General features: G+C 45.2%; 1 protein-coding gene and 1 pseudogene across 1 annotated transcript in view; both read right to left on the bottom strand.

Annotated features, from left to right (window-relative positions):
- Positions 1-8051, bottom strand: part of SAE1 (SUMO1 activating enzyme subunit 1) — a 64512-nt gene extending 56461 nt beyond the window's left edge. Inside the window, exon 1 of the mRNA XM_033128812.1 lies at positions 7851-8051. Coding sequence (XP_032984703.1) covers positions 7851-7948 — 98 coding nt within the window. The 5' untranslated portion in view covers positions 7949-8051. The remainder of the gene's footprint in view (positions 1-7850) is intronic.
- A 2516-nt stretch (positions 8052-10567) lies between these two features.
- On the bottom strand, positions 10568-11997 carry LOC117034332 (tubulin beta chain-like; annotated as a pseudogene).
- Positions 11998-14472: the final 2475 nt, after the last annotated feature.

Genomic DNA, 14472 nt, shown 5'->3' with positions numbered 1-14472 from the left:
AAGGGGTTAAGTAACCAAGGTCACACAGCTGGAAAGTGGCTAACACGATCAGCTAGTAGGTAAGGGCAACAATGAGGCAGAGCTATTAAGATGGTGACTCTGAGGCCACACTGCCCTGGTACACACATACTATGGGAAACTAGGCAGCCATCGAAAAGAGGAAGACAGTAATGGCAGTTAACACTTATTAAACAGTTACTGTATGCCAAGCATTGTTCTAAGCAATTGAAATGTATCAATTCCGTGAGGCAGGTACTATTATTATTCTCATTTTACAGATGAGAAAGGTGAGCAGGATAAAAAATAATGCCCTAATCCCTGGGACCTATGAATAAATTAACTTATAAAACAAAAGGAACTTTGCTGGTGTGATTAAGGATTTTGAGATGGGGAGATTACCCCGGTAGATCCAAGTAATCAAAAGGGTCCTTACACAGAGGGAGGCAGAAGAGGTCCGAGTCAGAGAAGCAAATGTGATTGACAAAAGCAGGGGCGATAGTCAGAGAAGAGATTTGAAGATGCTATGCTGCTGGCTTTGGAGATGAAGGCAGGAGCTACGACACAAGGAATGCAGGTGATTTCTAGGCACTAAAAAGTCCAGTAAACATTCTTCCCTAGCGCCTCCACAAGGAGTGTGGCCTCCACACCTTGATTTTAGCCCAATGAAACTGATTTCAGACTTCTGAGCTCCAGAACTGTAAGAGAATAAATTTGTGTTAAACCACTATTTGTGGCAACTGTTACAGCAGGAACAGGAAACTAATACACTAAGGCACAGAGTTCTTAAGAAACTTGCCAAAGATCACACAGCTACCAAAAGGTAAAGCAGATACCAGCTCAGGCAATATGTGCTCTTAAAAGTTATACTGCCTCTCAATATCACAATAAATGTAAAATTACATTGTGACATACTGTGTTTATAGTCCACTGGTAACAACAACGGCAGGAATTACATCCACAGAGGGCTCACTAAGTGCCAGGTGCTGCTAGGTACATAACATACTGTGTTTCCCCAAAAATAAGACCTAGCCGGACAGTCAGCTCTAATGCGTCTTTTGGAGCAAAAATTAGTATAAGACCCGGTCTTATATTAAATTTTGCTCCAAAAGGCACATTAAAAAGCTGACTGTCCGGCTAGGTCTTATTTTCAGGGAAACATGGTAGTACCTTATTGAAACCTCGATTGTGGTTCTTCACCATTTTTTTCTCTTAGGAAAAAACCATACACGCCCTGAACGTTGTATAAAATTTCTCTTCCTAAAAGTCCAAGAGGCTCCACAGACCCCAGGGGTAGGCCTTCATGTTTCCACAGACAAGGATCCATGTCTGCCTTGACGAAGGAAAAAACCTGAGGCTCAGGAACGGTGTCTAAGCTCTCACAGCTAATGCGAGGCCAGAGCTAGGATCAGAATTCAGTTCTGACCATGATCTATGATTTTTCCTCTGTGTCTCCCCCATGCTGCCTTGTACACAGTAGGTGCTAGCTAAATATATGGTGATTTACTGTCCTCTCTTTGACTTCTGCTGCCACATGAACATCTTTTAAATTTCTGGGAACGAAGGACCCAGAAACTTTGTCATAATCTTTGAATTCACAATACACACTGCAAATTAAGTCAAGTCAATGAATTCCACTATGGTTAAAAACCCTTAAAGCTACCAAATTCACATCCAAACCACCCTTATTGAGAGTCTTATGTATGAGAGTGAGTCATGCAAAAATCTGGTGTAAAAAAGACTATTTGAAGTAGAGTAAGCATAAAGCCCCCAGGCCACGAAGAGCTTTAGCATATTTGAGGAACCGAAAGACTCAAGCAGCTTGAATGGAGTAAGCAGGGAGACGAAGGAGGCAAGGTCATGGAAGGCAATGGATTTCAAAAGCTTTGGATTTTATTCTGAGTATATATACCAGGAAATCACTAAAAGCCTTAGGCAGGACTGTTGTAATCTGATTTTTTTCATTTAAATCTGTTCAGCTGCTGTGTGGAGAGTATAGAGTCAAGAGTGGAACAGGGGAGATCCATGAGAACTGAGGTAATGAGATGGTGGGTGTGGCTTGGATTAGGAAATGAAAGGTAGATGAGATCAAGATGGAAGCAGAGCGACTGGACTTCCCAACAGACTGGATGTGAGCATAAGAGACAGCGATGAACAAAAGAACAAGGTTTCTGGTCTGTGCCACAGGACACACGGTGGGGCCATCAGCATTGCGCAGAATTGACCACTTTCTCCTTCTAGGAATAGTCTCTTCTTCACTTAACAGTACAGTACTTTTCGTTTAAATCTACATTACTGTTCCATCCATCTGCCCATTCACTGTATTACTTAAATGTCTTGTCAGAATCCAAAATACCGCTCCCCACTGTGACCTGCTTGGGCCAATTGCAACTCCCACCGTCCTCCGCCTCCTTCTGGAGCCCCCTGACTCCTGCCTGACATCTGCTTACATATCTCAAACTACGTCCTATGACGTTTCCCTTCCTTTACTGCAGGAGATTCATACTTGTCAAATAATTGTAGCTCTCATTCACTGAATGGACACTACTCATGCATTATCCCATTTAGTGCTCCACAATCTTATAAAGGAGATTCTATTATCTCCATTTGATAAATGAGAAAACTGAAGCACAGAGAAGCTGAGAAATGTATCCAAGGTTAAATAAATAACAAGTTCTGGAGTTGAGAGTCAAACTCAACTATTCACCACTACCAACCACTACGTAGGAGAAATTGGTCCTTAAACGAACCAGGACAGGCCCCCAAGCACATGCTCAGTCACTTTAATGACAAATATGAGCCTATATAACCGCTGAAGTCTTGTGAACGGCCAGCAGTATTGGGTAACGAAAGCCTAACAATAGAGATTTTGTAGCAGCTTTTTTGTAAAGTCAAAATTTCAGAGTTGGAGGAGTCCTTGAAAGATTTATTCACATTTACCTCTTCTTTTTGCAGATGTGGAACCTAAGGCATGTGCGATTCACCCAAGAGCAGAGAGCTAGTTAGCAGAGCTGGGAATTGAACCTAGGTGTTTGGTCTTCCTAGGTCTTTGCAATGTACAATCATTTCATTCACTCAACAAATTTCTAAATGTCTATACACTTGCAAGCACTGGAAACTGAAGAGACCAGTCAAAACCCACATCTTAATTATTGGATATTTTTAAACTGCTTACCCTCATGGAGCTTATAATCTGCTTCCCTCTTTCTAGTGACTCTTCCTTCCTCTTTCAGATATGGGATACATTATTGTTGAGTGGAAGAAAAATCAGACACACCTTTGTTGTGAGAGGCAGTGCAAAACCTGCCGAAGCACACAGTCTGAGGACATACACAACTGCCAACTTCAACACTCGCCTCTATGTTAACTGGACTGAAAGAATGAGCCCCTGTGGTGGAAAACGGAGCTGCCGTGGAAATAGCAGTGAACCTGAAGTTAGTGACTATGAATCCAGTCCTAATCCTATTTATTTGGTGTGTGACCTCAGGAGAGTTTGCTCCTGTCTCTGAACCTCATCCATAAAACAAGCTCTGCACCACAGCAAGAGATGCAAATTCACATTCTCACAGGGGCCGGGCAATGATGAGGTGTGATCAAAAAACACAGTGAATGTTTAAATTTTTAAAAATTATTACAGTAAGGGGCCGGCCCGGTGGCTCAGGCAGTTAGAGCTCTGTGCTCCTAACTCCGAAGGCTGCCGGTTCGATTCCCACATGGGCCAGGGGGCTCTCAACCACAAGGTTGCCAGTTCAACTCCTCGAGTCCCACAAGGGATGGTGGGCTCCGCCCCCTACAACTAAGATTGAACACGGCACCTTGAGCTGAGCTGCCACTGAGCTCCCGGATGGCTCAGTTGGTTGGAGCGCGTCCTCTCAACCACAAGATTGCCAGTTGGATTCCTCGACTCCCGCAAGGGATGGTGGGGCAGCACACCCTGCAACTAGCAACGGCAACTGGACCTGGAGCTGAGCTGCGCCCTCCACAACTAAGACTGAAAGGACAACAACTTGACTTGGAAAAAAAGTCCTGGAAGTACACACTGTTCCCCAATAAAATCTTTAAAAAAAAAGAAAAAAGAAGCCATGTGCAAGAAAACAGCCTGAAAAATGGGCAAATGGTTTCATCCTCCATCATGACAATGCTGTATCACATATCGCTTCTGGTACGGCAATTTCTGTCAAATAAAAATATTACAGTGTGTCCTCATCCACCTTATTTACAGGATCTGGCACCATGCGACTTCTGGCTCTTCCCCAAAGTCAAAATGACCGTGAAAGGTACATGTTTTGAATCGATTCAGGACATCAAGGCAGACACAGCAGCGCAACTAAAGACATTCATGAAAAAAGACTTCCAGAACTGCTTCAGAAAGTGGCGAGAACAATGGAATAAGTGTGTTCAAAGCGAGGGGGTGTGTTTTGAGGGTGATTAATGGCAATGTATCTTTTACTGTAATAATGTTCGTATATTTAAACATTCACCGTATTTTTTTATCATACCTGCTATATCAATGCGTGAAGCTGAACTGATGGAGACAATGGCAGAGAACCCATGCTCTGCATAAAAGAGGCAGCCCCTACTTAGCTCCAAGTAATGTGTGGTTGTCTGACCTTTCTATTTTTCAAAAGACAGAAATCAGAAACTCTATGTGAAACTTCCAGGTGGGGGAACTTCTCATTACAAAAACTTTCAAGCATACAGAAAAGTAGAAATAGTTAACATTTTGCCCTACTGACTTACCCACAAACCTATACCATGGCATTTCATGCCTTTAGCGTGTATCTCCAAAAATATGACATTCTCCTTCATAACCATACTATTACGGTATATCTAGAAAATAATCCCCACGTATCATCGAACAGGGCTGAGTATTCAAATTTCCCCTATTGTCTGAAAGATGTTTTTGTAGAAGTTTTCTTCTTGAATCCGAATCCAGTCAAGGTTCATATCTTGCATTTGGCTCCACCTCTTTATTCTTAATCTAGAACAGTCCCTTCATTTGTTCTTTTCCATGACACTGACTTCTGGAATAGAACTAATACAGTTGTCTTGTGAAGTTTCATATTCTGGACATCTTATCAGTACCTCAATGGTGTCCTTTAATTTGTTCTTCTGTTCTCTGAAAGCATGTTTAGAGTAAAAGATAGATATTCAGCAGGAAAATGTCAAAGATGCTGCACTGAAGTTCTTATTTCACCACATCAGAAGGCACATTATTAATAATCACCTCCAAGAGACAAATGAGTTTTTATTTTTCTTTTGTTTGAATATTACCTTGGCTTCATGGGTTCTAAGTCATTAAATATCATTAAAGGAAGTTGAGTTTATTCTTTCTGATGCTCAAACTGTCCCTAATCTGGCCAGTTCTCTAGATTTTTATTTTTTTAATTTTTTTTTAATTTTTACTTATTTTAAGTGTTTTTCTGGGACCCATCAGCTCCAAGTCAAGTAGTTGTTTCAATCTAATTGTGGAGGGTGCAGCTCACAGTGGCCCATGTGGGAATCAAACCGGAAACACTGTTGTTAAGAGCACTGCGCTCTAACCAGCTCTAACCAACTGAGCTAACAGGCAGCCCCCAATTCTCTAGGTTTTTAAGCTGGCAAGGAATTTCAAAAAATGTAAAACACTGTATGAGATACAGGCCAGTTTTTAACCTCTAGACTGTATGAGTTTCCCTGGGAAGGCCCTTTTTACTATTATTAATCTCCCTTCCAGTTCTGACAACATTGGTCCAACATCACAGAGGCAAAACCGTAGCCAGAATGCAGTCTGCCACCTCCCATTTCAAAAGGAATCCTAGTAGCCCCCAGAGTTCTTCTATCACACCTGGAGTCCCCTTAGAAGCAAGGGAACTGTCCCTCTACCTTCAATCTGCTTTGTGGAACCTCCTTCCTGTCTATACAGGGGAGGAAATCACTGCCCTTCCTACTCCAGAGAGCTGTTGTGAGACTCAGTTGAAAAATGGACATGGGAACACTGACACTGTCAGACTGTCTACAAATATAGATTCCAAGTTGTAGAGAACACTTTCCTTCCCTTCCAGGATCCTCGGCCAATCTTTTCCAGGTTCTCAGAGTTCAGTACATCTCCACTACCTCAGAGTAACTCCGGCCTCCCAAGAATTCCATACCCTGACTTTGATTTGCCCCTTACGTCACCTGCTCCTCAGAAGCCCCCACCCATTCCTTATTGCTCCTCAGATGAATCATACCTATCTCTCTGACAGTTCCCTTATTACATTGCTATTTAACCCTCACCAACTTTACCCCACCTCAAACAAAACTACCTGCTATCCCCAATCCCTTGGATCAACCTTTCTAATGCATTTAGGAGCCCTAAACACTCCCGTTCCTTCAAACAGCAGCCCCTAAAATCAGTCCACCCCACCTATGTCTTCAGGCCCAGTCAGTCATCCTTGAGTTCCCCTTTTCATACCCCACACAGACTCCTTCAGCAAATGCTGTCCCCTCTACCTTCAAAATATATCCAGAATACATATTTGGTCCCTTCTCTAGAGCTCCAAACCCCATTACTTATGTCTCAAGTGGATTATTGCAGTAATTACTGCAGTAGTGCCCTAACCGGAATCTTTATTTCCACTTCTGTCCACTTCAACCTATTCTCCACACAGCAAGTGATCCTTTTTAAAACACAAATCGGATCATGTTACTCCTACTCAAAACTCTCCAACAGGTTTTCCAGCACACTTACAATAAAAAAGAAAAAAGCGACTCCTCCACTTATTTGGTTCCAGCCACCCTGTTCCTGTCATTTCCCAAGTCTGCGCTGGCCTCCAGGATTTTAGGATTTTACACGTGCTGTTCTCTACTGCAGACTTTCTTCTAGACGGCTTTTTCCCCTCATACAGGTCTGAGACACAGTGTTACCTCTTCAGAGGCCTTCCCTGCCACCCCATATCAAAATAGTTCTCCACTTCACCATCCTTTCTTGACCCTCTTATCCTGCTTTTTCTCCCTTACACTTGCATTACTTAACATATTATTTATGTTTGCCTCCAACACCAGAATGTAAGTTCCATGTGCGTAAGGAGTCTGCTTAGTTCAGGGATATATGCTGCGCCTAAAACAATGCTTGAGACAGGTGCTCGATAAATATTTGATCAGACCAATCACCTCTTTAAAAGACGCCATCCCCTTGGATAACTACTCCTCAATGCCCCAGGTATGCCAAACCTGTCCTCTCTGGACACCCCCCCAAACCTAGACACAGCAACCTAAGGCATCTCCATCCGCCCGAGACGCTCCAAGCCTCTCAAGACTCCCCCTAGAAATAACTTGCCACCAAACTCCTCAAAACCCTCATTCTTTCAGATTGGCCCACCCACCGCTCAGAAGCTACGAGAAAGGAAGCTCACATGTTCGGTTCGGCAGTCTCCCCAGCATCCGGCGGAGAACAGGTCCCCACCTTCTAGGAATGAATGAACTACGCCCCCGCCCTCCCGCCCCGCTTCATCCCTGCCAGGCTTTCCTGGCCCTTCCTATTCCCTAACCCCCCGCCCCGACCTGAACCCCACCATCACCCCATTCGGGCTTCCGAGTCCCCGAGTTTGAATCCTCCTGATCCCTTAGGACTCCCCACCCCGCCCCCTCTCACAGGCCTCCAATCACTCCGAACGGCCCTCTCACCACCCTGGGACGTCCCCGCTTGCAATACCTTCTAGAAACATCCCAAATCAACCCTTCCAGTCCTCGCAGGTGGGCTACCACCCCCGGGAACAGAATTCCCGCCTCCTCTCTTCAAATCAGACCCCCTCGCTCCCTGAGGGCGGCTAACGCCTCAGGCCAGACGACCGCTCTAGCCCCTCAGCCCCACAAGCCGCACCGGCCCTGACCGTTTCTGGGCCTCCAATCCCCAGAGACGAATCTGCCGGTCATACTGCGCCGCCTCCTCCTCGCTGATTCCGCCGCCTGTCTCCTCCTTCTCCACCATGGCGCCGGCTCTCACTGCCTGCGCTCCGCTTCTGCTCACGCCAACCGCCCGCCGGCCCGCTCCTCTCCAACCGCCGCCAGCAGCGTCTGCGCCTGCGCCAGGAACCGCGACTGCGCAGTAGCTCCTCCGCGGGCCAGCCAGCCCATAGATCCTCGGACAGACCAAGTGGACCTCCCCAGGCTCAAAGGCGGGCCAGTGACTGCTAGTCACGTGACGGAGACTCCAGCCAATCCTGACTAAAAAATGGCGCGGTCTGTGGCCCCCACGAGGATACCCAAGTGGTTGTTTATGAGGCTATTCATTCAACACGTATTTATGGAGTGCGTGCTGCAAACCTGGCATTGAGGATGTTGTGAAATAAAGTGGTGAATAAAATAGTCAAAGTCCTGACCTCACGGACAGCTTCCACTTTCTATCTCTTGGGACACTTGCTCTTAACCCCAGCTTCCATGCTAGCAGAAGCCAAAACAGCCCAAGGAGAGGTCCACATGGAAAGGCACCAAAGCTCCTGACTCTCAGCCAGGTCAACAGCTGCAGCCAACAGCCAACACCAACTTGCTGGCTATGTGAATGAGTCATCTTAGAAGTGGATCCTTTGGCAGAGGGTCAAGTCACCCCAGATGGAGGAGAGACAAGGCATTCTTGCCAAGCCCTGCTCAAAGTGCTGATCTGTAAGCAAAACAAATGATTGCTGTTGATTTATGCCACCAAGTTTTGGGATCACATATTACGTAGCATTGGATAACCTAAATATTCTTCCCCCCACAACTCTCTCCTCACACTTTCCCCTCTCCTGTCTCTCCTCCAGCCGCCCTTTGCCTGACCCCAACTCGTTCTCTCCCTGACTTTTTTCCCTTTCCGTGCTGACATTCTCCATCTTTCTGAATTTAGTCTCTTACATAAACTCTGGGGGGAGTATTTTGTACTGTGGGGTTGGGGAAGATTTCTCAGAGGAGGTAATGAACAAGTAGAGACGTGAAGAATGAAGAAAAGTGAAGGCTGAGCTGTGGTGAAGGGGACAAAGGCATTAATCAAGAAACCAGATTATGAATTCTTTTTAAATTTAAATATACACTTGACCCTTGAACAATATGGGGGTTAGAAGCACTAACCCCCTCGCCCCAGCCCAGTTGAAAATCCACATATAACTTGATTCCCCAAAAACTTGACTACTAATAGCCTACTTTTGACTGGAAGCCCAATTGATAACATAAAACAGTTGATTAACACATATTTTGTATGTTATGTGTATTATATAATGTATTCTTACAATAAAGTAAGCTAAAGAAAAGAAAATGTTATTAAGAAAATTATAAAGAAGATAAAATATATTTACAGTATTTATTTAAAAAATCTGCATGTAAGTGGATTTGTGTTTTTTCTTTGTTTTACTTTTTTCTTTTTTGTTGTTTTGGTCTTTTTTTTCCCTTTTTTTAAATTTATTGGGGTGACAATTGTTAGTAAAATTACATAGATTTCAGGTGTACAATTCTGTATTACATCTTCTATAAATCCCATCCCATTGTGTGTTCACCACCTGGAGTCAGTTCTCCTTCCATCACCATATATTGGATCCCCCTTACCCTCATCTCCCACCTCCCACCCACCCCCCTTTTTTTTTCAATTCCCATTTATTTTTGGTTCTTGGGACAATGTCATTTTTTTTCAATATGAAAAAAAGCAAATTCAACACAAAATAGAAATTTGAAGTGTAGGGTAGGACAAAGCCAGGGGTAGGGGGGAATGGCAATAGCAAAAGATGAGATGTTGCCAGAAGATGGTGTCCTGTTCCATCCCTTCTGGGGAATGATTCAAACATTTAGGTGGCAGTACATACCTTTCCACACACATACAGCAAGACTGGTATTTTTGGGGGGTAAGAAAAAGTGGGGATGTGGAGGGCCTGTCTGGAGGCTTAGGGACCAAAGTGACTGGTCCCTTTCCCCTTAACCCCCTTTTCCAACCAGAGAAAGGAAGGGATCCAATGTGAGAGGGAGGTTAAATGGAAGAGGGAAGGATCCCACTGGACAGAGTGGGGCAGATCCCTACAAAGGAAACAGCTCAGGATGGAGCTGGGAGGGAGACTGAAAATGGACACAATACTGTTAACACCTCCCCCAAAGCTGAGAGAGGAGCAGGGAAATACCTGGAAACTAGGACTTTAATAGCCTGGATCCCACTCCCAAACTACTCTAGAATGGGAAGCCCTACCCCTTCCTGTAGGGACCTCTCCCTACTAGTTAGGGTGGTGTCCTTTCCCCTTGGCTACCACATGGGCTTAGGATGGTGGTCATCCATCTGGGTTTTCAGCACATGGTTCTAAACAGGATTTGGATGAGACCCAGCTTCTTGGAGAATTATCTTCAAAACAGAGAGGGAAATATTAACTGGACAGATGGGAGGAATGGACACCAGAAGGAAATGCAAGATTACTCAAAATGAAAGGAATCTCGATTTCCCAGAGTGGAAAGAGACAATATTCATTGAGCGCCCATTTATGTGCCAGACACTGTTCTAGAACCACCACCCCCAAAGAAAAAAGAGGCAGAAAATGCAAAGTCTGAGGGAGAGTAGAGGGGCAGATAAGGAACAAGGCTGAATGAAGGAACTAAGACGCCTGAGTGACGACAGGGCTTGGCCTTAGGCCTCCTCTTCGGCCTCCTTACCAAAATCCTCCTTCTCTTCCGCGGTGGCATTCTGGTACTGCTGGTACTCGGACACCAGGTCGTTCATGTTGCTCTCTGCCTTGGTGAACTCCATCTCATCCATGCCCTCGCCCGTGTACCAGTGCAGGAAGGCCTTGTGCCGGAACATGGCCGTGAACCGCTCCGAGATGTGCTGGAACAGCTCCTGGATGGCCGTGCTGTTGCCAATGAAGGTGACCGCCATCCTCAGGCCGCGGGGTGGGATGTCGCACACGGCCGTCTTCACATTGTTGAGGATCCACTCCACGAAGTAGCTGCTGTTCTCGTTCTGCATGTTGAGCATCCGCTCGTCCACCTCCTTCATGGACATCCACCCACGGAAGACAGCAGCCACGGTGAGGTACCGGCCATGGCGGGGGTCACAGGCAGCCATCATGTTCTTGGCATCGAATACCTGCTGGATGAATTCGGGCACAGTGAGGACCCGATACTGCTGGCTTCCACGGCTGGTTAGAGGGGCAAAGCCAGGCATGAAGAAGTGGAGGTGTGGGAAGGGCACCATGTTGACTGCAAGCTTGCGGAGGTCAGCATTGAGCTGGCGAGGGAAGCGGAGGCAGGTGATCACACCACTCATGGTGGCTGAGACAGGTGGTTCAGGTCCCCATACGTTGGTATGGTCAGCTTGAGGGTGCGGAAGCAGATGTCGTAAAGGGCCTTGTTATCAGTGCATCGAATTGATTACAATGTGTGAATAGGTCTCATCAATATTCTCTACCAACTGATGGACGGAGAGGGTGGCGTTGTAGGGCTCGACCACTGTGTCGGACACCTTGGGCGAGGGCACCACACTGAAGGTGTTCATGATGTGGTCGGGATACTCTTCCCGGATCTTGCTGCTGCGCCGCGTGCCCGTTCCAGAGCCTGTGGTCCCGCCCAGTGAATGGTCAGCTGGAAGCCCTGCAGGCAGTCACAGCTCTCAGCCTCCTCCCGCACCACGTCCAGGACCGAGTCAGCCAGCTCAGCCCCCTCTGTATAGTGGCCTTTGGCCCAGTTGTTGCCTGCCCCAGATTGACCAAAAACAAAGTTGTCTGGTCTGAAGATCTGGCCAAAAGGACCTGAGCGAACAGAGTCCATCGTCCTGGGTTCTAGATCCACCAAGATCACACGAGGAACATACTTTCCACTTGTGGTTTCATTGTAATACATGGAGATGCGATCCAGCTGCAGGTCACTGTTGCTGTGGTAAGTGCCAGTGGGGTCGACGCCATGTTCATCACTGATCACCTCCCAGAACTTAGCACCGATGTGGTTGCCACACTGGCCGGCCTGGATGTGCACGATTTCCCTCATGGTTCAAATTTAATTTTTTTTTTCTCACCTCAAGGTGTGTACGGGGCAAGAAAATATGTAATTGTTTTTGCTCTGCTGCTGGTCGCGGGCTGGAAGGATGGGACGTGCCCTGGAGGTTGGAGCAGCTAGGTCTGAACGCGATGGCAGGAAGGTTCTTTGGTCTTTTTAAAAAGCATTTAAATCTATTTGTTAATTACAACTTACAATGTGACCACTGTACAAAGTGACCACTGTACTTTGAAGTAAATAGAAAACATAAAAAATTCAGGATCCTGACAACTAAAGATACAAGTCAACTCTTCCAGAATAAGCATCACTTTGCTTAGAATGATTTGAGGGCTAGCCGGGTGGCTCAGGTGGTTGGAGCGCTGTGCTCCTAACACCCACGTTGCAGTTTCGATTCCTACATGGGCCAGTAAGCTGCGCCCTCTACAGCTAAGATTGTGAACAACAGCTGTCCCTGGAGCAGGGCTGCCTTGCGTTGCCAGGAGTGGCCAGTGGCCAGCGTGAGTGGCCAGCAGCCATCATGAGCGGCCGGCAGCTGAGAAGAGCTGCTGGGAGCGGCCGGCCTACCAACTGCCTCAGCCAGGGGGAGCACAAGGTTCGTAATACCAGCATGCTCCAGGGAGCTGTGTCCTACACAGTTAGACTGAGAAACAACGGCTTGAACTGGGGCCGTGGGAGGCGGAAGAAGGGGAAAAAAACAACAATAGAATGATTTGAAGCTCTTTTTGAAATGGGCAAGTTTGAGAAGCACATACCTGCCTCTATAAATTTGTAATGTTTCTTCCAAAATTACTTGACTCCCTAGGAAAGGACCTTTCCTAACTGCTTTCCTGACCCCCAATCCAGCCTTCAACTGTGATCTTACTCCTTATCCTATTCCAGAGGATGAGATGAGGGTCCTGATGGGTGGAAGTTCAGCGACAGAATGAGAATGGGTTGGTAATTTTTATTTTATTTTATAAAAAAATTTTATCTTGAAGATCAAGCTTAAACAAAAGAAATAGTCCAGTGAATAGTCATATATCATTTATCCAGATTCATTACAGGGAAAAGTTTTCAGAACTACAAATCTCACCAGGAAACCCCAGTAGGCCAGATTTTCTTAAATATTTCCACCATATAAAAAGCCAAATATGCACAAATTCCTTAAACCAAAACATTAATTCCAGAGGTTTGAGTCACATGAACATTTCTATATTTAACTCCAAATATTCCCAGGGTAAAATGATGCCAACTAAGGAAATAATTATGGCAACAAGGGGATTTACTTAATTCTTTTGACCTTCCCTATGGCTGATTGCATTTTGCAAAGATGGCTACAACAGTGTCTCTCAACCTACATGCTCTTTAAAAAAAACAAAAAAACCCCACAAACTTTTATTTGTTTAAGTATGTTTTTCCAGGACCTATTAGCTCCAAGTTAAGTAATTGTTTCAATCTAGTTGTGAGGGCGCATCTCACAGTGGCCCCTGTGGGGATCCAACTGGCAACTTTGTTGTTAAGAGCACAGCTCTTCTCTAACCAACTGAGCCATCTGGCCACCCCTACATGCCCTTTTTGCAACATCCCTTTGACACTGCTCCCATTGAGGGACGTTCATTTCCCTTGAAACTATTCTGGCTTTGGTGACTGACCAATAGAATGTGGCAGAAGGGACATTGCTTTACTGCCAAGCTAAATCAGGAAAGGGGAGGTCACTTTCACCCTGTGCATGGGAACACTTGAGTTTGAGCCCTGATAAATCAGATAAGCAGTCCCATTACCCTGAGACTGCAGGTTGAGAGGAAGCCCAACCCATGAGCAGAAACCACATGGAGAAGCCCTGAAATTACACAAAGAGAAAGAGATGCCAACTCAGCCCCCAGCTTTCAAGCCTTCCACTATTCCATTTCTAGACACGTGGTATGCAACCACAGAAATCCCAGGCCAGAATCAGACAGCCAAGCCTTCCTGACCCACAGGTACTGTGAAAGATAACGAAATGAGGGGGTCAAATACATGGTGATAGAAGGAGACTACTCTTCAGGTAGTAAGTACACAATACAGTATAGAGATGTCATGTTATAAAGTTATACATCCAAAATGTATGTAATGTTATTAACCAATGTTCCCCCAATAAATTTAATGAAAATTTTAAAAGATTATAGGAAAAAAGGGAAATGATTGCTGCTTCAAGCCACTAAATTTCAGAGCATTTTTTAAATTGTGGTAAAATACGCATAACATAAAATGTACTATCTTACCCATTACTGAAGAAAAAAAAGAACGAAAAAGAAAACACCTTCCCTTTTCTCTCTCCATCCAGCCCCTGGCAATCACCATTTTACTTCTGTTTCTATGAGATTGCCTATTCTAGATATTTTACATAAGTGAAATCATACAATATTTGTCTTTTTGTGACTGGCTTATTTCATTCACTTAGCATAATGTCCACAAGTGTCATCTACGTGTAGCATGTGTCAGAATTGCCTTCCTCTTTAAGGCTGCATATATTCCATTGTAAGTATATACCTCATTTTGTTT

The sequence above is a fragment of the Rhinolophus ferrumequinum genome, chromosome 15, assembly GCF_004115265.2.
Source record: "Rhinolophus ferrumequinum isolate MPI-CBG mRhiFer1 chromosome 15, mRhiFer1_v1.p, whole genome shotgun sequence".
Lineage (NCBI taxonomy): Eukaryota > Metazoa > Chordata > Mammalia > Chiroptera > Rhinolophidae > Rhinolophus > Rhinolophus ferrumequinum.
The sequence above is the reverse complement of the archived record's forward strand: the minus strand, read 5'-3'. Positions and strand labels throughout refer to the sequence as shown.